We start from the raw sequence: 24,115 nt of genomic DNA, 5'->3' as shown, positions 1-24,115 counted from the left end.
GGCACTGTGAGCTCAGTTTTAGAGTTGGTGCCTGCATACGCAGGTCACTTAACAGGGAAGACTGCGCAGGCAGCCCTGAAAAAGCTATTAGAAGACTTCAAGGGTTGCAGCACTTCATATGTCAGTGTGACCTGCTGTGCTGCGGCTCCATCACCTCCCCAGTGGCGTTGCATACTCCCGCTGGCTCTGTACATGGGTACGTGCAGCGTAGACACTCCGGTTCCTAGACGCACCACCGCAGACGCTCTCCTGGATCGAGTGGCTGCTACTAAGGGAGGCGGTAAGAGGCTGGACCCACCATTAAATTGCGTTCCAGTCGCGGTCTCTGGAGACCGACCGCAACGCTGGCGTGGACACTGTGGCTGTACAGGGACCCCACTATATCCACCAGGGCAGGAGAGCACAGGTCGGATAATACATTATCCATGTTTAATAATGCTCCATAGTACCAGGTGGTGAGGACCAGCATATGGGATAAGGCACTTAACCTGTAGCCCCTCCCCCAGCTCCGGGCGCCATCTACTGCTGGTGTTCCCGCCCTGGAGCTGCCTCACACTCTCCCTTACTCCCTGACTGAGATGCTGAGCGCCATCTCACAGTAGCTGCGACTGGTCTCCGTGACTGTAGGGCAAGGTCTCCTCCCTCTATGCCCTTTCTACCAGACTCAGTTTAGAAAATGTGCCCAGAGGAGCCGGTCACAGCTAGGGGACTCTGTCTACTGCCAGCGTTTATTACCTCAGGCCAGTATAAAGATTTAAAAGTGCGGGAAGACGCGCCATTACAAGGGGGCGGAGCTTCTCCTCAGAGCAGATCCTACACTCTTCAGCGCCATTTTCTCCCTGCAGATCTAACACAGACACGCTAACATGGAGCGCTGACCCTCCACATCACTCCAGCTATCCTGTACGCTACCAGGGGGTGTAGAAGGGGGTAGAGTGTTTGTTTTACTTACAACATTAACTGAGTAATCCATTAAGGTTTCTCAGTCAGCGCCAGGCTCTTATTATAACTGCCTACTGGGCGCTGTGTGTGCTGGCTCCTGAACTCTGTGTCTCTCTGAAGGTACTTGGGGGAAACTGTGTCTGACATTTTCCTGTGTGTGTGTGTGTTTATGTTATATATCTCACATTACAATGTCCAGGGACTCTGTGTCTTGTGCTGCAGAGTATGTATCTTCTCCAGAGGAGTCTATTCCATGTACTCAGGAATTCAATATACTGTCTCAGCCTTCTGAATCCGAACCCCAGTGGGTGGCTTCTATTAAGGGGATGATATCCCAGCAGTGATCGCGCTGAGTGAAAAAAAATTGTGGGTCCTAGGGACCCCTCCCTATAAAAAATTGGAGTCCTACTCCACCGTTTCTAGGTCCCATCACACTTTATGAGGGGTGAGGGAAGGCTGCAGTTGGGACTGTGCGGGAGCCAGGTGGCATTTAGGATAGAGGGGTAAAAAAGCAAGTAGCAGTTGGGGCAGAAGCAGGGAGAAGTTGGGGCAGAGCTGGGAGTAGAGTGGGGCTGTAAAGGCATGCAGCGCTGGGGGTAGGGAGAGGGTAAGTTTAGACAGCAGTTGAAACAGTGTTGGGGTGGCTAGTGGCAGGCAGTGCTGGGAGTAGTTAGGGGTTAATTGTAGATAGCAGCTGTGGCAGTACTGGTGGGAAAGGAGGGATTTAGGGGCAGGAAGTACTGTGGGTAGAAAAGAGGCATGGCTAGATGGGATCCGGTCTGAAAATCGACAGTATCTAGGTTGACAATGTTTAGGTCGACCACTATAGGTCGACAGTCACTAGGTCGACATGGATGGAAGGTCGACAGGGTTTCTAGGTTGACAGGTCTAAAGGTCGACATGAGTTTTTCACATTTTTCTCTAACGTCCTAGTGGATGCTGGGGACTCCGTCATGACCATGGGGAATAGCGGCTCCGCAGGAGACAGGGCACAAAAGCAAGCTTTTAGGATCACATGGTGTGTACTGGCTCCTCCCCCTATGACCCTCCTCCAAGCCTCAGTTAGGTTTTTGTGCCCGGCCGAGAAGGGTGCAATCTAGGTGGCTCTCTTAAAGAGTTACTTAGAAAAAGTTTTTAGGTTCTTTATTTTCAGTGAGTCCTGCTGGCAACAGGCTCACTGCATCGAGGGACTTAGGGGAGAGATTTTCAACTCACCTGCGTGCAGGATGGATTGGATTCTTAGGCTACTGGACATAGCTCCAGAGGGAGTCGGAACACAGGGCTCGCCCTGGGGTTCGTCCCGGAGCCGCGCCGCCGACCCCCCTTGCAGACGCTGAAGATGAAGAGGTCCGGAACCAGGCGGCAGAAGACTCTCAGTCTTCATCAGGTAGCGCACAGCACTGCAGCTGTGCGCCATTGTTGTCAGCACACTTCACACAGCGGTCACGGAGGGTGCAGGGCGCTGGGGGGGGGCGCCCTGGGCAGCAATGTATAATACCTGTATGGCGAAAAATACATCACATATAGCCCTTGAGGCTATATGGATGTATTTAACCCCTGCCAGATATCTAAAACTCCGGAGAAGAAGCCCGCCGAAAAGGGGGCGGGGCCTATTCTCCTCAGCACACAGCGCCATTTTCCCTCACAGAAAGGCTGGTGGGAAGGCTCCCATGCTCTCCCCTGCACTGCACTACAGAAACAGGGTTAAAACAGAGAGGGGGGGCACTGATTTGGCGATATGTATATATATTAAAATGCTATAAGGGAGGAACACTTATATAAAGGTTGTCCCTGGATAATTATAGCGTTTTGGTGTGTGCTGGCAAACTCTCCCTCTGTCTCCCCAAAGGGCTAGTGGGTCCTGTCCTCTATCAGAGCATTCCCTATGTGTGTGCTGTATGTCGGTACGTGTGTGTCGACATGTATGAGGAAAATATTGGTGAGGAGGCGGAGCAAATTGCCTGTAATGGTGATGTCACTCTCTAGGGAGTCGACACCGGAATTGATGGCTTATTTATGGAAATTACGTGACAATGTCAACACGCTGCAAGCCGGTTGACGACATGAGAGGGCCGGCGAACAAATTAGTATCTGTCCAGGCGTCTCAAACACCGTCAGGGGCTGTAAAATGCCCATTTACCTCAGTCGGTCGACACAGACCCAGACACGGACACTGATTTCAGTGTCGACGGTGAAGAAACAAACGTATTTTCTTTTAGGGCCACACGTTAAGGGCAATGAAGGAGGTGTTACATATTTCTGATACTCCAAGTACCACAAAAAAGGGTATTATATGTGAGGTGAAAAAACTACCTGTAGTTTTTCCTGAATCAGATAAATTAAATGAAGTGTGTGATGATGCGTGGGTTTCCCCCGATAGAAAATTATTGGCGGTATACCTTTTCCCGCCAGAAGTTAAGGCGCGGTGGGAAACACCCCTCAGGGTGGATAAGGCGCTCACACGCTTATCAGAACAAGTGGCGGTACCATCTACGGATAGGGCCGTACTTAAGGAGCCAGATGATAGGAGGCTGAAAAATATCCTAAAAAGTATACACACACATGCTGGTGTTATACTGCGACCAGCGATCGCCTCAGCCTGGATGTGCAGAGCTGAGGTGGCTTGGTCGGATTCCCTGACTAAAAATATTGATACCTTTGACAGGGACAGTATTTTATTGACTATAGAGCATTTAAAGGATGCATTTCTATATATGCGAGATGCGCAGAGGGATATTTGCACTCTGGCATCAAGAGTAAATGCGATGTCCATATCTGCAAGAAGATGTTTATGGACACGACAGTGGTCAGGTGATGCAGATTCCAAACGGCACAAAGATGTATTGCCGTATAAAGGGGAGGAGTTATTTGGGGTCGGTCCATGGGACCTGGTGGCCAGGGCAACTGCTGGAAAATCCACCGTTTTTTACCCTAAGTCACATCTCTGCAGAAAAAGACACCGTCTTTTCAGCCTCAGTCCTTTCGCCCCTATAAGAGTCATATCTGCCCAGGGATAGAGGAAAGGGAAGAAGACTGCAGCAGGCAGCCCATTCCCAGGAACAGAAGCCCTCCACCGCTTCTACCAAGTTCTCAGCATGACGCTGGGACCGTACAGGACCCCTGGATCCTACACGTAGTATCCAAGGGGTACAGATTGGAATGTCGAGAGGTTTCCCCCCTCGCAGGTTCCTGTAGTCTGCTGTACCAATGTCTCCCTCCGACAGGGAGGCAGTATTGAAAACAATTCACAAGCTGTATTCCCAGCAGGTGATAATAAAATTACCCCTCCGACAACAAGGAAAGGGGTATTACTCCACACTATATGGTGGTACTGAAGGCTAGGTGAGACCTATTCTCAATCTGAAAAATTTGAACACTTACAAGGGTTCAAATCCAGATGGAGTCACTCAGAGCAGTGATAGCAAAGAACAAGGGGACTATATGGTGTCCCGGGACATCAGGGATGCTTACCTCCATGTCCCAAAATTTGCCTTTTCTCACCAAGGGTACCTCAGGTTCGTGGTACAGAACTGTCACTATCAGTTTCAAGACGATGCCGTTGGATTGTCCAAGGCACCCCGGGTCCTTACCAAGGTAATGACCGAAAGGAGGATTCGTCTTCAAAGAAAATGGACGACCTCCTGATAAGAACAAGGTCCAGAGAACAGTTGGAGGTCGGAGTAGCACTATCTCAAGTAGTTCTACGACAGCACAGGTGGATTCTAAATATTCCAAAACCGCAGTTGTTCCGACGACACGTCTGCTGGTCCTAGGGATGATTCTGGACACAGTCCAGGAAAAGGTGTTTCTCCCAGAGGAGAAAGCCAGGGAGTTATCCGAGCTAATCGGGATCCTCCTAAAACCAGGAAAAGTGTCAGTGCATCATTGCACAAGAGTCCTGGTAAAAATGGTGGCTTATTACGAAGCGCTTCCATTCGGCAGATTTCACGCAAGAACTCTTCAGTGGGATCTGCTGGACAAATGGTCCGGGTCGCATCTTCAGATGCATCAGCGGATAACCCTATATCCAAGGACAAGGGTGTCTCTCCTGTGGTGATTACAGAGTGCTCATCTTCTAGAGGGCCGCAGATTCGGCATTCAGGATTGGATGCTCGTGACCACGGAGGCCAGCCTGAGAGGCTGGGGAGCAGTCACACAAGGAGTGTGATCAAGTCTGGAGAATTCTCTCCACATAAATATACTGGAGCTAAGAGCAAATTTATAATGCTCTAAGCTTAGCAAGACCTCTGCTTCAAGGTCAGCCGGTATTGATCCAGTGGGATAACATCACGGCAGTCGCCCACGTAAACAGAAAGGGCGGCACAAGAAGCAGGAGGGCAGTGGCAAAACTGCAAGGATTTTTCGCTAGGCGGAAAATCATGTGATAGCACTGTCAGCAGTGTTCATTCCGGGAGTGGACAACTGGGAAGCAGACTTCCTCAGCAGGCACGACCTCCACCCGGGAGAGTGGGAACTTCATCGGGAAGTTTTCCGCATGATTGTGAACCGTTGGGAAAGACCAAAGGTGGACATGATGGCGTCCCGCCCGAACAAAAAATGGGACAGGTATTGCGCCAGGTCACGAGACCTTCAGGCGATAGCTGTGGACGTCCTGGTAACACCGTGGGTGTAACAGTCGGTGTATGTGTTCCCTCCTCTGCTTCTCATAACCAAGGTATTGAGAATTATAAGACATAGAGGAGTAAGAACTATACTCGTGGCTCCGGATTGGCCAAGAGGGACTTGGTAACCGGAACTTCAAGAGATGCTCACAGAGGACTAATGGCCTCGGGAGCTAAGAAGGGATTTGCTTTCAGCAAGTACCATGTCTGTTCCAAGAGGAACCGTGGCATCGGCCTTTAAGAAAGGACCTGCTCCAGCAGGGACCTTGTCTGTTCCAAGACTTACCGCGACTGCGTTTGACGGCATGGCGGTTTGAACGCCGGATCCTAAGGGAAAAGGCATTCCGGAAGAGGTCATACCTACCCTGGTCAAAGCCAGGAAGGAGGTGACCGCACAACGTTATCACCACATGTGGTAAAAATATGTTGCGTGGGTGAGGCCAGGAAGGCCCCACGAAAAAATTTCAACTAGGTCGATTTCTGCACTTCCTGCAAACAGGAGTGTCTATGAGCCTCAAATTGGGGTCCATTAAGGTTCAAGTTTCGGCCCTATAGATTTTCTTCCAGAAAGAATTGGCTTCAGTTCCTGAAGTCCAGACGTTTGTCAAGGGAGTATTGCATATACAGCCCTTGTGTGCCTCCAGTGGCACCGTGGGATCTCAACGTAGTGTTGGGATTCCTCAAATCATATTGGTTTGAACCACTCAAATCTGTGGATTTGAAATATCTCACATGGAAAGTGACCATGCTGTTGGCCCTGGCCTCGGCCAGGCGATTGTCAAAATTGGCGGCTTTGTCTTACAAAAGCCCATATTTGATTTTCCATTCGGGACAGGGCAGAACTGCGGACTCGTCCCCAGTTTCTTCCTAAGGTGGTGTCAGCGTTTCACCTGAAACAACCTATTGTGGTGCCTGCGGCTACTAGGGACTTGGAGGACTCCAAGTTGCTAGACGTTGTCAGGGCCCTGAAAATATATATATATATATATATATAATTCCAGGACGGCTGGAGTCAGAAAGTCTGACTTGCTGTTTATATTGTAGGCACCCAAAAAGCTGGGTGCTCCTGCTTCTAAGCAGACTATTGCTCGTTGGATTTGTAGTACAATTCAGCTTGCACATTCTGTGGCAGGCCTGCCACAGCCAAAATCTGTAAATGCCCATTCCACAAGGAAGGTGGGCTCATCTTGGGCGGCTGCCCGAGGGGTCTCGGCTTTACAACTTTGCCGAGCTGCAACTTGGTCAGGGGCAAACACGTTTGCTAAATTCTACAAATTTGATACCCTGGCTGAGGAGGACCTGGAGTTCTCTCATTCGGTGCTGCAGAGTCATCCGCACTCTCCCGCCCGTTTGGGAGCTTTGGTATAATCCCCATGGTCCTGACGGAGTCCCCAGCATCCACTAGGACGTTAGAGAAAATAAGATTTTACTTACCGATAAATCTATTTCTCATAGTCCGTAGTGGATGCTGGGCGCCCATCCCAAGTGCGGATTGTCTGCATTACTTGTACATAGTTATTGTTACAAAAAAATCGGGTTATTATTGTTGTGAGCCATCTTTTTTAGAGGCTACTTCATTGTTATCATACTGTTAACTGGGTTCAAATCACAAGTTGTACGGTGTGATTGGTGTGGCTGGTATGAGTCTTACCCGGGATTCAAGATCCTTCCTTATTGTGTACGCTCGTCCGGGCACAGTACCTAACTGAGGCTTGGAGGAGGGTCATAGGGGGAGGAGCCAGTACACACCATGTGATCCTAAAAGCTTGCTTTTGTGCCCTGTCTCCTGCGGAGCCGCTATTCCCCATGGTCCTGACGGAGTCCCCAGCATCCACTACGGACTATGAGAAATAGATTTATCGGTAAGTAAAATCTTATTTTTTTCTTTTTTTGAATTTTTTCATACGTAACGATCCACGTGGACTACGATTGAAACGGTAATCTGTGCCGAGCAAAGCGGTAGCGGAGCGAAGGCACCTTGCCCGAAGCATGGCGAGCGAAGCGGTGCACTAATTTGGGATCCCGGTCACTCTACGAAGAAAATGACGCCAAAAAAAAATTATATCCTCATGTCGACCTTTAGACCTGTCGACCTAGCACATGTCGACCTAGAAACCCTGTCGACCTTCCATCCATGTCGACCTAGTGACTGTCGACCTATAGTGGTCGACCTAAACATTGTCGACCTAGATACTGTCGATTTGATGAACCACACCCGGCTAGATAGCAGCTAGGGCAGTAGTGGGGGCATGGAGGGGGTTAGGTGCTGGTAGTATTGGGGGTATAGAGGAGGCACGGGTAGATAGCTGGGGTGGTACAGGGTGGCAAGGAGGGGGTTTAGGGGCAGGCAGTACTGGGGTTAGGGATGCGGCTTGGGTAGATAGCAGCTGGGGCAGTACTGGAGATCAAGGGGGGGTTAGGGGCAGGTGTACTGGTAGGGAGGGGGCATGGATAGATACTGTGGATAGAAAGGGGCTCGGCCGGTCTCTGTCACAGGGAGCGGGTGAAGGCTGAAGACAGACATTCTGCTGCCCAGGAGGTACGCTAGCTTCTGCTGCTGCATGGGTTGTTACTGTGAGGCAGTGGGGTCAGGCTGCTCTTATGCGGCTGGCCGCTGTCAGTGTATCAGGGCAGACAAGTGGAGCAGGTCAGTGAATTCTTATTGGCTGACAGAGCACGCAGGCATCAGCGCGTCCTGCAAGACCCACTCATTTTTAAAAACTGGGTCAATGCGCTATAACGCGTATTTTGTGATCACTGGAGGGTGTTACAGAGAGAGGGGAGGAGCAAGAGAGAGGGAGGGGAGCGAGTGAGTGTGTCAGAGAGGGAGAGAGAGAAGGGAGTAAGAAAGAGAGAGTGTCAGGGAGAGAGAGAGAGACAGTGTCAGGGAGAGAGAGAGAGGGGCATTTAAGAGGGTGTCAGGGAGAGAGGGAGAGGCGCATGAGAGAGTATATCAGGGAGAGAGATGGAGAGGAGCATTGGAGAGTGTGTCAGGAAGAGGGAGGGAGAGGCGCATGAGAGAGTGTGTCCGGGAGAGAGAGGGAGAGGCACATGAGAGAGTGCCAGGGAGAGAGAGGAGCAAGACAGAGTGTCAGGGAGAGGGAGGGAGAGCTGCATGAGAGAGAGAAAGGGTGAGGCACATGAGTGTCAGGGAGAGAGGAGCAAGACAGTGTCAGGGAGAGGCGCATGAGAGTCAGGGAGAGGCACATGAGAGAGAGTGTCAGGGAGAGAGGGAGAGGTACACAAGAGTGTCATGGAGAGGAGCAAGACAGAGTGTCAAGGAGAGGGAGGAAGATCTGCATGAGAGAGGGAGAGGCACATGAGAGAGTGTCAGGGAGAGAGGAGCAAGACAGAGTGTCAGGGAGAGGGAGGGAGAGGCGCATGAGAGAGAGTCAGGTAGAGAGAGAGGGAGAGGCACATGAGAGAGTGTGTCAGGGAGAGGCACATGAGAGTGTCAGGGAGAGGAGCAAGGGAGAGAGAGGGAGAGTCACATGAGAGAGAGAGTCAGGGACAGGCACATGAGAGAGACTGTTGGGGAGAGAGGGAGAGGCACATGAGAGAGTGTCAGGGAGAGGCACATGAGAGGGTGTCAGGGAGAGAGATGAGCAAGACAGAGTATTAGGGAGAGGGAGGGAGAGGCACATAAGAGATTGTCAGGGTGAGAGAGGGAGAGGCACATGAGAGTGTCAGGGAGAGAGAGGGAGAGGCACATGAGAGAGAGTGTCAGGGAGAGAGGTAGAGGTACATGAGAGAGCGTGTCAGGGAGAGGCACATGAGTGTGTGTGTGTGTGTGTCAGGGAGAGAGAGGAGCAAGACAGAGAGTGTCAGGGAGAGAGAGGAGCAAGACAGAGAGTGTCAGGGAGAGAGTGTCGGAGAGAGGGAGAGGCACATGAGAGAGAGTGTCAGGGAGAGAGAGGAGCAAGACAGTGTCAGGGTGTGAGAGGGGCATGAGAGCGTTCAGGGGCGGATCCAGAAGAAAATGATAGGGGGGGCACCATGGTAGGGGCAAGTACATTTGCGTGCGGCTTCGGTGCATGTGAGGTGGCGCTTCTTATACAATGCCCACAGTTGTAGCGCTCATTATGCAATGTCCACTGTACTGGTAGTGCCCCTTATATAGACCCCCAAGTAGTGGTGCCCCTTTTGCAATGCCCGTATTGCCCCCAGTAGTAATGTTGCCTGTAGTAATGCCCCCAGTGGTAATTCCCCTGCAGTCATGACCCCAGTAGTTTACCCCTGCCCCCTTTAGTTTAGCCTCCCAGTGGTAATGCCCCCAGTAGTTTAGCCACCAGTAGTAATGCCCCCCTGTAGTTTGCCCCATTGTAGTTTAGTCCCTGTAGTTATGCCCCCTTGTAGCTTAGCCTTCAGTAGTAATGCCCCCAGTAGTTTGGCCCCTGTAGTTATCCCCCAGTAGTTTGGCCCCTGTAGTTAAGCCCCCAGTAGTTTGGCCCCCCTGTAGTTTAGCCCCCAAGTAGTAATGCCCCTGTAGTTAAGCCGCCAGTAGTAATGCCCCTGTAGTTACGCCGCCAGTAGTTGGCACCTTTGTAGTTGGCCCCCAGTAATAGTCCCCCAGTAGTTTGCCCCCAGTAGATGCCACCCAGTAATAATGTCCCCCAGCAGTTTGCCCCCAGTAGATACCCCCCAGTAATAATGTCCTCCAGTAGTTTGCCCCCAGTAGTAATGCCCCTTATAAGTTTGCCCCCAATAGATGACCTCCCAGTAGTAATGCCCCCAGTAGATGCCCCCCAGTAATAATGCCCCCAGTAGATGCCCCCCAGTAAAAATGTCCCCCAGTAGCTGCCCCCAATAGATGACCCCCCAGTAGTAATGCCCCCAGTAGATGCCCCCCAGTAATAATGCCCCCAGTAGATGCCCCTCAGTAAAAATGTCCCCCAGTAGCTGCCCCCAATAGATGACCCCCCAGTAGTAATGCCCCTGTAGTTACGCCGCCAGTAGTTGGCACCTTTGTAGTTGGCCCCCAGTAATAGTCCCCCAGTAGTTTGCCCCCAGTAGATGCCACCCAGTAATAATGTCCCCCAGTAGATACCCCCCAGTAATAATGTCCTCCAGTAGTTTGCCCCCAGTAGTAATGCCCCTTATAAGTTTGCCCCCAATAGATGCCCCCAGTAAAAATGTCCCCCAGTAGCTGCCCCCAATAGATGACCCCCCAGTAGTAATGCCCCCAGTAGATGCCCCCCAGTAATAATGCCCCCAGTAGATGCCCCTCAGTAAAAATGTCCCCCAGTAGCTGCCCCCAATAGATGACCCCCCAGTAGTAATGCCCCCAGTAGATGCCCCCCAGTAATAATGCCCCCAGTAGATGCCCCCTGTAAAAATGTCCCCCAGTAGCTGCCCCCAATAGATGACCCCCCAGTAGTAATACCCCCAGTAGATGCCCCCCAGTAATAATGCCCCAGTAGATGCCCCTCAGTAAAAATGTCCCCCAGTAGCTGCCCCCAATAGATGACCCCCCAGTAGTAATGCCCCCAGTAGATGCCCCCCAGTAATAATGCCCCAGTAGCTGCCCCCAATAGATGACCCCCCAGTAATAATGCCCCCTACGAGTTTGCCCCAATAGATGCCCCCCTGTAGTAATGCCCCCAGTAAAAATGTCCCCCAGTAGCTGCCCCCAATAGATGACCCCTCAGTAGTGATGCCCTCAGTAGATGCCCCCCAGTTATAATGCCCCCAGTAGTTTGCCCCCCCAGTAGTAATGCCCCTTGTTGATGCCCCCCAGTAGTAATGTCCCCCGTAGTTTGCCCCCAGGAGATGCCCCCGCTGCATTAAGGAAGAAAAAAACATACTTACCGAGCCCCGTTCCCGCGCCGCTGCAGTCCTCCTCCCTGGGCGTCCGCTCCTCAGCACTATGAGAGAGACGTCATGACTGACATCTCTCCCATAGCGCACGGCGCACAGTGACAGCGCCGGAAGCCGGAGCTCAGTACTGAGCTCCTGCCTCCGGCTACCGCTGTGCAGGGAGACGAGCGCCCGCTGGTAACACAATCTCAGCGGGCGCCCATCATCTCCCTGTGCGGCGCCGGGGGAGAACGGGGGAGCGCAGGGGGAGAAGGGGGACGGAGGGGACGGAGGTCAGAAATGACAGGGGGGGCACGGGCCCGAGTGCCCCCCCTCCTGGATCCGCCACTGAGAGTGTTGGATATAGAGGAACAAGACAGTAAGTGTCTGTGTGAGAGAGAGAGAGAGCAGCATGAGATATACTACCAATTACAGCAGCTCAGGCACAGGTCTCTGATGGGGGCGGGAAGTTCATTGTGTTAAGCCCCGCCCCCTAATTACCTGCAAATCGCGGCATGACCTGCATGTACTAGGGGCAGACACGGCAGAGCAGATTGACTGGGCCAGGCTTAGTGTTTCTCCCCATCCCATCCCCCCCGCCTCCCTGCTACATCCTCCGTGGCTGCCTGCAGTTACCGCGATACACAGGCTGCAGCCACCGCAGTGGTTTCCAGTCAGCATAATACTCAGATCCTCCTTGGCCAGAAGTGAATAGCGCTGTATACTCGATAGGGTGGCTGGTGCCAGGGGTGGATCCAGCCATCAAGGGGGCACAAAGCGTCCAATCATGCTGGGGGATGGAGAAGGGGAAAGGAACATTCCTCCGGCCGGACAGCCTCACCTCCTCCCTCAGCGATGCGGACACCTGCCAGCGCACTATGAGTCAGGCTGGCTCACTGTAGTACCTGGCTGTCTTGCATAATGCCGCTGGCCGCGGGCACTTCATTGAGGCTAGTTCTGCCCCCTCTGTCTCTGCTGCGGGATCGGAGCTGAGACTTCCGATCGCAGCAGGCAGCCAGAGCGGAGCCAGCGTCCACTATACCACAAACCGCTGCTGTCACTGACTGCTGTGACAGCAGGATGATCCCTGTCATATGCGCGCGGAGCAGACGGTGAGGGGAGGCGCTGCTGGTCAGAGCGCATCCTGAGGGACCCTGCGTTTTTTTATTTTTGAGTCAGCACCATAAATTCTTGGGTAAAATACGCGCCATAGCGCGTTTTTGCGATCACTGTCCCAGATTTAATCTAGGATAGCTCATTATTAGACTGAAACACAGGTTTTAAAACAATTTGTAGAGGTTTTGTCGTATTCAACTCCCACTACCTCATCTAAATCCCCTGGTATATGCCCCCAAAAGCGTGCTCTTGCCCAAATAATGCAAGTCGACACGGATACCGACTCTGATACAGGGGACGGTGATGGGGATATACTGAGGGGGGAGGCCTCCCTTGCTAAGGGGGTGCAACTCATGATTGAGGCTATACGGGACGTTTTACACATTACTGACAAAGTTCCTGAACAGGTTGAGGAGGCTTATTTTCCTGACAATAAGAAAGTCTCCCTTACCTTCTCTGCATCTAAGGAATTAAACGCATTATTTGAGAAATTCTGGGAAAACCTGGAGAAAAAATTCCAGAGCTAATCCAGTGCAGTTTCATTGTCTGACTAAAATAATTATCTGCATTGTCCCTGTGACTGTGTGTGCCTGTATCTGCTGTGTGGATTTCACTTTCAGTCTATCACAGCTGTATCTATCACTGTATTCTCTACCCTAGGACTAGGTGCGTCAGCTTCTCATACATAGTGCTGCACAGTATTTACCGTTAAGTGTATTCTACTGTGTACGCAGTCACATAGTACCAGATTTAGACGCTGGTGTTGTGTACTGTGTACGCGGTCACATGCTAGAGGACTTATTCGCAGGTATTGTCCTTTGTCTGGCTGTATCGTACTCATACGCTCTGCGGTTACATTCACTGTTATGTCGAACACAAAGGACGGAAAATCTGTGGACGTTCCTGTATCATCCAGCGCATGCACCAGGGATTTGCTTGAGGGGGGGAAGCTTTGAATGATGGTCTGTGTAATACGTGCCATACATCTACCAGTCAGTCCGCTGCTCCTGTAGCCAATCAGGAGCCACCTTGGGCGGCGTTCTCAAATATGCTTAATACGTTTGTGACAGGTCTTACGCCCCCTATGGGACCTCCTGTGCCATTGCAGTCACATATTGTCCCTTTGGTTAATCCGCCCTGGGTGGATACTCTGTCTACTCAGATACAACAATTGAATCAATCTTTGGTTAGACAAAAACCTACCCCACATCCCTATGCAGTCAAGGGGTCATCTAAGCGGGCCACCTCCTCCTCACAATCCACTAATATCTCTGATGATACTTCTGATGAGGATGGGGAGTATACTAATCTGTCAGACACTGATACAGTCGCTTCTGACGAGGAAACTACAACGCAAGTTGATGTCCCTGACCTAGTGGAGACAATTAAGCTGATTCTACAAATCGATGATGATGTAGATCCCACTACTGCGTCTTAGAAACTAGATAAATTTAAGTGTCAGAAGGTAACTAAAGTAGTCTTACCACATTCTGACCATTTGGTTGACATACGTCAGGAACCCTGGTCTTCTCCAGGAAAGAAATTCTCCCTGTCTAAAAAGATGCTAGCTCGTTATTCTCTCTCTGCTGAGTTGTGTAACAAGTGGGAAAACCCATGTCACCCTGTCTTGTGGTGTCATCTACTCTCCCTGTCACCACTGTCACCTCACTGAAGGAACCGACAGATAAGCGTGTCAAAGGATGCCTGAAGTCTATTTACTCCCTTACAGGTGCTGTACATAGACCCACTATAGCAGCCTCCAGGGCCGCAAAAGGCATTGAAGCATGGATTCAGGCATTAGAGGAAGAGCTGCCTCAGGATATATCTGACACTGCCAGACAATATCTGTCTCATATTGCCACCGCCTCCCACTACATTCAGGAGGCGTCCGCTGAGCAAGGTGTGATGGCTGCCAAGGCGTCGACTACGTCTATCCTGGCTCGCTGAATTCTGTGGTTGAGGTCATGGAAGGTGGACCTGGACTCCAAAAAGACCTTGGAGGTACTCCCTTTTAAGGGAGACATCCTGTTTGGGGAAGATCTCAATAAGATATTAACTGACTTAGCGGCTGCTAAGACTGCCTTTCTCCCAAATACTAAACCTTCTGCACAGAAGGCAAAGAGTACCACTTTTCGTTCGACCTCAAGGGAAAGCAAAAGGTCAGGCATACCCGTGACAAGCTCGTGCTCCCAAAACCACTAAGCCCAAAGCAAAACAATCCTGGGCTGCCCGTCAGCCTGCTTCCAAACAAGACAAGCCTGCTGCATGACGGGGCGGACCTCCCCCTGGGGGATCTCAGGGTGGGAGGCCGACTTCTGCAATTCACCCAGGTCTGGTTAAAGATCACTTCAGACGCATGGGTGCGGGAAGTCGTCTCTCACGGGTACGCAGTTTCTTTCAAGAGACGTCCTCCTCGCCAGTTCCAAACGACGGTTATCCCTTCGGACCCGTTGAAGGCGCAAGCTCTTCACCTGGTTGTGCGTTCCTTCCTGGATACAGGAGTGGTAGTGCCGGATCCCCTGTCCCAGAGAGGCGGAGGATACTATTTGTCCCGAAACCCAATGGGTCTTTCCAGCCTATACTCAACCTCAAATCACTGAACAAATTTGTGAAAGTGTCCAAGTTCCGTATGGAAACGCTGCGCTCGATTGTACTGAACATGGAACCTGGGAATTATATGGTATCTCTGGATATACAAGATGCTTATCTGCATATACCTATTGCCATATCGCATCAGCAATATCTGCGGTTTGATGTTGGCAACCTTCATTATCAGTTCCGGGCTCTGCCATTTGGACTGGCCACGACCCATCGGATCTTCACCAAGGTTATGGCTATGATGACGGCTCATCTGCGTCGTCGGGGAATCAGGATCCTGCCGTATCTGGACAACCTGCTGATCCTGGTGAACTCCCAAGATGTCCTCCTCAGTCATCTACAACTGATGGTAAACTTCCTACAAGCCCACGGGTGGCTCGTCAACTGGAAGAAGTCCTCGCTGGTCCCTGCTCTGACATTGTACCTCTGGGGGCACTGCTGGACACACACAGTCAAAGTCTTTTTCTGTCTCCAGAGCAAGTCCTGAAACTTCAGGACAGGATAAGATGCTTCCTCTCTCGCCCAAGAGTGTCGATACACTCGGCGATGCAAGTACTAGGCCTCATGGTGTCGGCATTCGACATGGTAGAGTACGCTCAATTTCATTCCCGCCCTCTACAGAGGTTAATCCTTTCCAAGTGGGATGGCCTGCCTCATCGGATCAGGTCTCAAATGATCTCCTTGACTCCGGAGGTTCGTCTGTCACTGACCTGGTGGCTACAGGACCAGCAGTTGAGCAGGGGCCGTCCCTTCTGGATTCCCAACTGGGTCCTCCTGACTATGGACACCAGTCTGAGGGGTTGGGGTGCGGTGCTGGAACAACACTCTCTCCAGGGTCAGTGGACTAAGGAGGAATCTCTCCTCCCCATAAACATTCTGCAATTGCGGGCAGTGTTCAATGCTTTGACTCTTGCTCTGCCTTTGATACGGAACAGGCCGGTTCAAGTACAATCAGACAATGCAACCACGGTGGCTTACATAAATTATTAAGGCGGCACTCAAAGCCGCATTGGCAATGATGGAAGTGTCAAAAATCCTTTGTTGGGCAGAACGCCATCTGCCAGCGATATCGGCAGTGTTCATTCTGGGGGTCCTCAACTAGGAAGCGGACTTCCTCAGTCATCAGGACATGCACGCCGGAGAGTGGAGTCTTCATCCAGAAGTTTTTCAACTCCTGATGGTGTCTCGACACAATCACAAAGTTCCGATCTTCGGATCAAGTACAAGGGATCCTCAAGCAGCATTCGTGGATGCACTGGCAATTCCATGGAACTTTCGGCTGCCCTAAGCATTCCCTCCAGTGTCACTCCTGCCCAGGGTACTACCGAAGTTCAAGCAAAAAGGAGGAATACTACTTCTAGTCACTCCAGCGTGGCCCAGACGGCATTGGTTCTCAGACCTGCATTGTCTATCGATAGAGCGTCCTCTTCTCTTTCCTCAATGCCCTGACCTCCTCGTGCAGGGCCCTTGTGTCTACCCGGACCTGGCCAGGCTGGCTTTGACGGCGTGGCTCTTGAAGCTTCACTCCTGAGGGCCAAAGGTTTCTCCGAGGTGGTTATCCAAACTATGCTGAAGGCCCGCAAACCAGCTTCTGCACGGATTTATTATAGGGTCTGGAATTCTTACTTCACCTGGTGTGCTGCTAAAAATTACGATGCTTACAAGTTTAGTACTTCCAGACTTCTGGCTTTTCTGCAACAAGGCCTGGATTTAAGAGATCCGTCTGGCCTCCCTCAAGATTCACATATTTGCCTTGTCGGTATGGTTTCAGAGAAAAATTGCATCTGTTCCTGACATTCATACATTCACTCAGGGCGTACTGCGGATTCAGCCTCCCTATGTCCCTCCTGTGGCTCCATGGGATCTGTCTGTTGTTCTGAATGCCCTGCAACAGTCTCCATTTGAAACTCTTGAATCTGTGGACCCTAAATGGCTCACAGCCAAGGTCCTGTTTCTGCTGACTAATGCCTCTGCTAGACGAGTGTCAGACTTAGGCGCTTTGTCCTGTCGTCCACCCTTTTTGATTTTTCATCGTGACCGAGCAGTTCTTAGAACTCGTCCTGGTTATTTGCCTAAGGTGGTGTCATCTTTTCACCTTAATCAAGAGATTGTGGTTCCAGCCTTCATCTCATCTGAATTGTCCTCCAAAGAAAGGTCTTTGGATGTGGTACGGGCTCTCCGTATATATGTGGAGTGGACTGCCTCTATGAGGAGATCAGATGCCCTCTCTGTACTGTTTGGTTTCCACAGACATGGTTGGCCTGCGAATAACCTTGGCCAGATGGATTAGAATGGTGATTGCACAAGCTTATGCGCAGGCTGGACTCCCAGCTCCTGCTGCTATTAAAGCCCATTATACTCGGTCTGTTGGACCTTCTTGGGCGGCCCGCCGTGATGCGTTTGCAGAACAGTTGTGCAAGGCGGCTACGTGGTCCTCAGTGAACACGTTCATTAGGTTCTATGCCTTTGATACTTTCGCCTCCCAGGGTGCTTCCTTTGGACGCCGGGTTCTCATACCCGCTAAGGTGCGTCCCCTCCCTTGAGGAACTGCTTTAGGGTATTCCCGATGTTTTTCCTGTGGAACACAGTGTAGCCCGTTGCAGGAAAGGAGATTTATGGTAGACTTACCATGGTTAAATCTCTTTCTGCGAGGTGCACTGAGTTCCACAGGGCGCCTACCCTGACACACTTAGCTTCTTTGGGTTTGTATGGCATTAGCCGCTAGTCCTTTCTCCTGTCGTGAGAACGTGGTTCTATGTGACTAACATCTGCCTTCTCTTTTACCTGCTTCTGCATTGGACTGGTTAACTAAAACTGAGCTCACAGTGCCTGGAGGCGGGGTTATATAGAGAAGGCCCCGCAATGCATCCTGGGACAAGCTAAAGCTTTAGCCTGTTGGTGCCTCTGGATCAAGATCCATCTCTACACCCCAATGTTTTCCCTGTGGAACCCAGTTTACCTCGCAGAAAGCGATTTAACCATAATAAGTCTACCATAAATCTCCTTTTATCATCCCTAAATACTAAAGCTATAACTATAATATCTTCTCCCCCAACTAGTGTGTTCAGTGTATGAGAATGCCATTGTTTGGGGTTTCTCCTTTCGGTTTAGCCTGTCACAGATGGAATGACTGAGTGCCATTACCACTGTTATGGGTTTTTTTTTTGCTTCTATATCTAGACGGGATTATGGGTTATATTTATTTATTTTAAGAAAAAAAGTTCTTTATGTTTTTATTCACCTCCTAAAATAGAACAAGTTTACTCCCACCCTTGCTATGCCTCTGGATTCCTAATGTACAGAAGGGAGTCTTGGGGTGAAAGCTTGGCTTGTCGACTTGCATGTTATGCAGAAATAGATGTCACAGATGTATAGGCTCTGTGTTTTTAAAACAGCTGCAAACATAACATTCATATAGGGCCTAATTCAGACCTGATCGCTGCTGTTCGAATTTGTAAGGCGGATGATTATTGTTCAACTCACATGCGTACAGATCATAGTGCACACGCGCGGGGGCAAACTGCGTAAGAATCCAGCATCTTTTTTGATGTATAGGGTGGTAACTGCCCGTTTTCTAGGAGTGTCAGGAAAAACACAGGCATTCCCTAGCGTTTTCAGTGAGGGTGTGTGACGTCAGCTCCAGCCCCGAACAGCCTGTTTCTATCGCACTGTTGGAGCAGGTCCTGGGCTACGCACAGATTGGAAAAAAAACATTAAATGATGAGTGAGTGGCAAACGGATTTGCAGCTGACCAGCGTTTCGCACGGGGCAGATATTCACTCTGTCTGGGCGGCGAGTATCTGATCGCAAACCTCTGCAAACTCGCAGAGGCGCGATCAGGTCTGAATCAGGCTCATAGTCTCGAGTAAAGTGCACCTCAAGTACCTGAGCCTACAGAGAACACAGAGCCTTCTCTCTTCATGGGGTGGGACTGGTAAGCTAACGTCCGTACATTCCCACTACCACCCTCCGGTGCAAGTTAGGTGGCTGCTAAATGTGCAAGATAACTCCTGTTACTAGCAGATGGCCATCAAGGCGTGCATAGTTTTTTGCCGAAAGGCACATTTATTATAGAAACAATGAAATGATCCTATTGCCTTTGCACAGGTTTGTTGAATTGCTATATCTTGTACCTTGTGGGAGAAGCCCTGAATGCAGCTTTGCAAGCAGATGTGGTGGCACTTACATAAAAATATATAGAGCTCTGTCATAAACCTTTTTATCTATCTACAAATAATTCACTTGGATAAACACAAAAGGAATTTTTTTAATAAAAGGGACAAATGCAGAAAACAGCTCTGATACAGTGGCAGGCAGTAATATTATTGCACATATTTTTGTTGTAAGCAGTTAACCTATGTTACCTTTTCACACTGCGTCATGTTGAAGTTATCGGATGACTTTCCTGCTGTACGACACACTCTACGGTCTAATCACTATCGGCTTAGAGACGTAGCTTAGTTGCTTAGACCACAGCAAATAATTTTTGGTCACAGAGCTCCAGCTGCACAAACAGATTTATTAGACCTGAAGAAGCTGTAATATTGATTTCCTGTAGGCTGTAAGTTTAAGACTGACCATGTATTTCATGTTGTGTTTTAGATCCCACGACCAAAATGTGGAGTTTCAGCCTGGAAGATTATACAAGTCTAAGTAAGTGGACGTGGGGAACAGAAATAATTGGGACAACCTAAAATATATAACGCACAAATATAAGAAGATATAATTTGATGTCCTTGTGTAACATTCCCAGAGGTGTTAGTCTCTACGCCATGACAGGAACTCCGGTTGGCTGATGTGGAGTTATGTTGTTTGACAATGAATGGCATCTTGTATTTATCACAATAAGGGGGCTGATCTGAGTTGGGAGCAAAGCACAATAGAGCAAGTAATTTTGCACCGGTGTAAAACCGTGTTGCACTGCAATTGGCAGATTTATAATGTTCAACGAGATTTAGATGTGAGAGAGGCATGCCCAAACTCTGATCTAAATTGCAGTGTAAAAACAAAGCTGCTCAGCAAAATACATGCAAATGCAGCCAGTATTTACCCTGCATGCAAAAGTAAATATTTTTGCACCCATTGCATTGCAACATGGTTGCTCCAAATACAACGTTACCTGCTGTTTTATGCTTTGACCCAGTGAAGAACCCGCCCTAGGGTGTCATCCATTTATGCTCCAAAGTCTCACAGGCGTGCGCTACAGTAGAATTAAATGGGCACTAAAATGAAACAAGTGATATATGTGAAATTTGTTTTAGAGGTTTGATTAATACGGCAATCTCCTTGCACCAGTGTGACAAGAGCTAATTTAGATGCACGTATTGGCTATATGTTGGCTTAGCCCCTCTCATTTCAGTTCTTAGTACATATAAGTAAGGTCTTGGCTTATCCGAAACAGTCTGCACTGCTGGTAAGAGTGTAAATCTCTGAGTTGCTACAGAATGTTCTACACCTACCAACCTAACTATCCCAGAGTTTTGATGACCTTGAGGATTCTATTCCATTTTCTCTGACGTCCTAGTGGATGCTGGGAACTCCGTAAGGACCATGGGGAATAGACGGCTCCGCAGGAGACTGGGCACTCTAAAGAAAGATTTAGGACTATCTGGTGTGCACTGGCTCCTCCCCCTATGACCCTCCTCCAAGCCTCAGTTAGATCTCTGTGCCCGGCCGAGCTGAATGCACACTAGGGGCTCTCCTGAGCTCCTAGGAAGAAAGTATAGTTTAGGTTTTTTATTTTCAGTGAGACCTGCTGGCAACAGGCTCACTGCATCGAGGGACTAAGGGGAGAAGAAGCGAACCTACCTAAGTGGTGGTAGCTTGGGCTTCTTAGGCTACTGGACACCATTAGCTCCAGAGGGTTCGAACACAGGCACCGATCTCGTCGTCCGTTCCCGGAGCCGCGCCGCCGTCCCCCTTACAGAGCCAGAAGCAAGAAGAGGTCCAGAAACTCGGCGGCTGAAGACTTCTGTCTTCTCCAAGGTAGCGCACAGCACTGCAGCTGGGCGCCATTGCTCCTCATGCACACCACACACTTCGGTCACTGATGGGTGCAGGGCGCTGGGGGGGGGGGGCGCCCCGAGCAGCAATACTGACACCTTGGCTGGCAAACTGGCACCATATATAGCCCCAGAGGCTATATAGGTGCTTTTTAACCCCTGCCAGAATCCATAAAAATGCGGGAGAAAAGTCCGCGAAAAAGGGGCGGAGCTATCTCCCTCAGCACACTGGCGCCATTTTCCCTCACAGCTCCGCTGGAGGGAAGCTCCCTGGCTCTCCCCTGCAGTCAATACACTACAGCAAGGGTTAAAAAGAGAGGGGGGGCACAATTTAGGCGCAGTATACAAGATATATATAGGCAGCTATAAGGGAAAACACTCTTTATAGGTGATATCCCTGTGATATATAGCGCCCTGTGTGTGTGCTGTGTGTCGGTACGGCTGTGTCGACATGTATGAGGAGGATAATGATGTGGAGGCGGAGCGAATGCCTGTAAATGTGATGTCACCCCCCTGCGGGGTCGACACCGGAGTGGTTGGATTTATGGAAGGATTACGTGAAAGTGTCAACTCCTTACACTAAAGGTCGACGACACAGAACAGCCGGCTACTCAGCTTGTGCCTGTTCCAGCGTCTCAAATGTCATGGGGGGCTCTAAAAACGCCCGCTACCTCAGATGGCAGACACAGATGTCCACACGGATACCGTCTCCAGTGTCGACGACGATGAGACTAGGGTACCCTCAAAATAGGTCCACCCGTTACACGATTGAGGCAATAAAAAAATGTATTACACATTTATGATAATACCCCAGGTACCACATAAAAGGGTATTATGTTGGTGAGAGAAAACTACCAGTAGTTTTTCCTGCACCTGAGAAATTAAATGAGGTGTGTGAGGAAGCGTGGTCTTCCCCCGGTAAGAAATTGATAATCTTTAAACGGTTATTGGCAGCGTACCCTTTCCCGCCAGAGGATAGGTCACGTTGGGAAACACCCCATAGGGTAGATACAGCGCTTACACGCTTATCAGAAAAGGTGGCACTACCGTCTCCGGATACGGCCGCCTTGAAGGAACCTGCTGATAAAAAGCAGGTGGTTACCCTAAAAGATATAGTCACACCCTCGGGCATTATATTGCGACCAGCCATTGCTTCGGCATGGATGTGCAGTGCTCCCGCTGCGTGGTCAGTTTCCCTGTCGGAAAATAACTATGGATAGGGACAATATTTTGCTGAAAATAGAGCATATAAAAGACGTGGTCTTATACATGCGTGATGCACAGAGGGATATTTGCCGGCTGGCATCAGAAATAAGCGCTAGGTCCATTGCCGCCAGACGGGGGTTATGGACTTGGCAATGGTCAGGCGATGCCGACTCGAATCGGCACATGGAAGTTTGCCCTATAAGAGGGTAAAACTGTTTGGGGATGGTCTTTCAGACCTCGTTTCCACAGCTACTGCTGGGAAATCGACTTTTTTGCCACAGGCTACCCCACAACAAAAGAAAGCACCGTATTATCAAGTACAGTCCTTTCGGCCCCAGATTAGCAAGAGGGCTAGAGGCTCATCCTTTCTGCTGAGAGGCAAAGGTAGAGGAAAAAGCTGCAGCACACAGCTAGTTCCCAAGAGCAGAAGTCCTCCCTGCGTCCGGTAGGTCCACAGCATGGCGCTGGGGCTGCTCAGGCGGACCCGGGTACGGTGGGGGCCCGTCTCAGAAATTTCAGCGGCCAGTGGGCTCTCTCACATGGATCCCTGGGTCCTTCAAGTAGTATCTCAGGGGTACATGCTGGAGTTCGAGACGTTCTTCCCCCCGCCGTTTCCTAAAATCTGCCTTACCGGCACCTCCCTCTGCCAGGGAGGCGGTGTTGGTGGCTATTCAACACTATAATCACAACAAGTGATTGTCAAGGTGCCCCTCCTTCAACAAGGAAGGGGTTACTACTCCACAGTGGTTGTGGTACCGAAACAGAACGGTTCGGTGAGACCCATCTTAAAATTAAAATACTTGAACTTTTATATCAGAAGATTCAAGTTCAAGATGGAATCGCTCAGGGCGGTTATTACGAGCCTGGACGAGGGGGATTACAGGGTCTCCCTGGACATCAAGGATGCGTACCTGCATGTCCCCATTTACCCTCCTCACCAGGAGTACCTCAGATATGTGGTACAGGACTGTCACTATCCGTTCCAGACGCTGCCGTTGGAGTTGTCCACGGCACCGAAGGTCTTTACCAAGGTAATGGCCGAAATGATGATACTCCTTCGCAAGAAGGAAGTTTTTATTATCCCGTACGTGGACGATCTCCTGATAAAGGCGAGGTCCAAAGAACAGTTGGTAGTGGGGGTAGCACTCTCTCGGGAAGTGCTACAACAGCACGACTGGATTCTCAATATTCCAAAGTCACAGCTGGTCCCGACGACACGTCTTCTGTTCCTGGGAATGATTCTGGACACAGACCAGAAAAGAGTGTTTCTTCCAGTGGAAAAAGCCGAGGAGTTGTCATCTCTAGTCAGAGACATCCTAAAACAAGGACAGGTGTCGGTACATCAATGCACACGAGTCCTGGGAAAAATGGTAGTTTCGTACGAAGCATAATTCCATTCGGAAGGTTCCACGCAAGGACGTTCCAGTGGGACCTGTGGGACAAATGGTCCGGGTCCCATCTACAGATACAACAGCGGATAACCCTGTCAGCAAGAAACAGGGTGTCGCTGCTGTGGTGGCTGCAGAGGGCTCATCTACTAGAGGGCCGCAGATTCGACGGATGCCAGCCTTCGGGGCTGGGGTGCAGTCACACAGGGAAGAAATTTCCAAGGAGATTTCGCTTCACATAAATATTCTGGAGCTAAGGGCCATTTACAATGCCCTAAGCCAAGCAAGGCCCCTGCTTCAGAACCAGCCGGTACTGATCCAATCAGACAACATCACGGCGGTCGCCCATGTAAACAGACAGGGCGGCACAAGAAGCAGGATGGCGATGGCAGAAGCCACAAGGATTCTCCGATGGGCGACCTACACCCAGGAGAATGGGGACTTC

The 24,115-nt window shown here is 50.3% G+C and overlaps 1 protein-coding gene across 3 annotated transcripts in view; it reads left to right on the top strand.

Annotated features, from left to right (window-relative positions):
• SMARCAL1 (SWI/SNF related, matrix associated, actin dependent regulator of chromatin, subfamily a like 1) overlaps window positions 1–24,115 on the top strand; it is a 183,744-nt gene that overhangs the window by 43,391 nt on the left and 116,238 nt on the right. For all 3 annotated transcript variants that reach the window (XM_063933956.1, XM_063933957.1, XM_063933958.1), the window contains one exon: window positions 19,677–19,727. In XM_063933956.1, the coding sequence (XP_063790026.1) occupies window positions 19,677–19,727 (51 nt within the window). The remainder of the gene's footprint in view (window positions 1–19,676; window positions 19,728–24,115) is intronic.

This window comes from Pseudophryne corroboree, chromosome 7 (assembly GCF_028390025.1).
Source record: "Pseudophryne corroboree isolate aPseCor3 chromosome 7, aPseCor3.hap2, whole genome shotgun sequence".
NCBI classification, from domain to species: Eukaryota; Metazoa; Chordata; class Amphibia; order Anura; family Myobatrachidae; genus Pseudophryne; species Pseudophryne corroboree.
The sequence above is the reverse complement of the archived record's forward strand: the minus strand, read 5'-3'. Positions and strand labels throughout refer to the sequence as shown.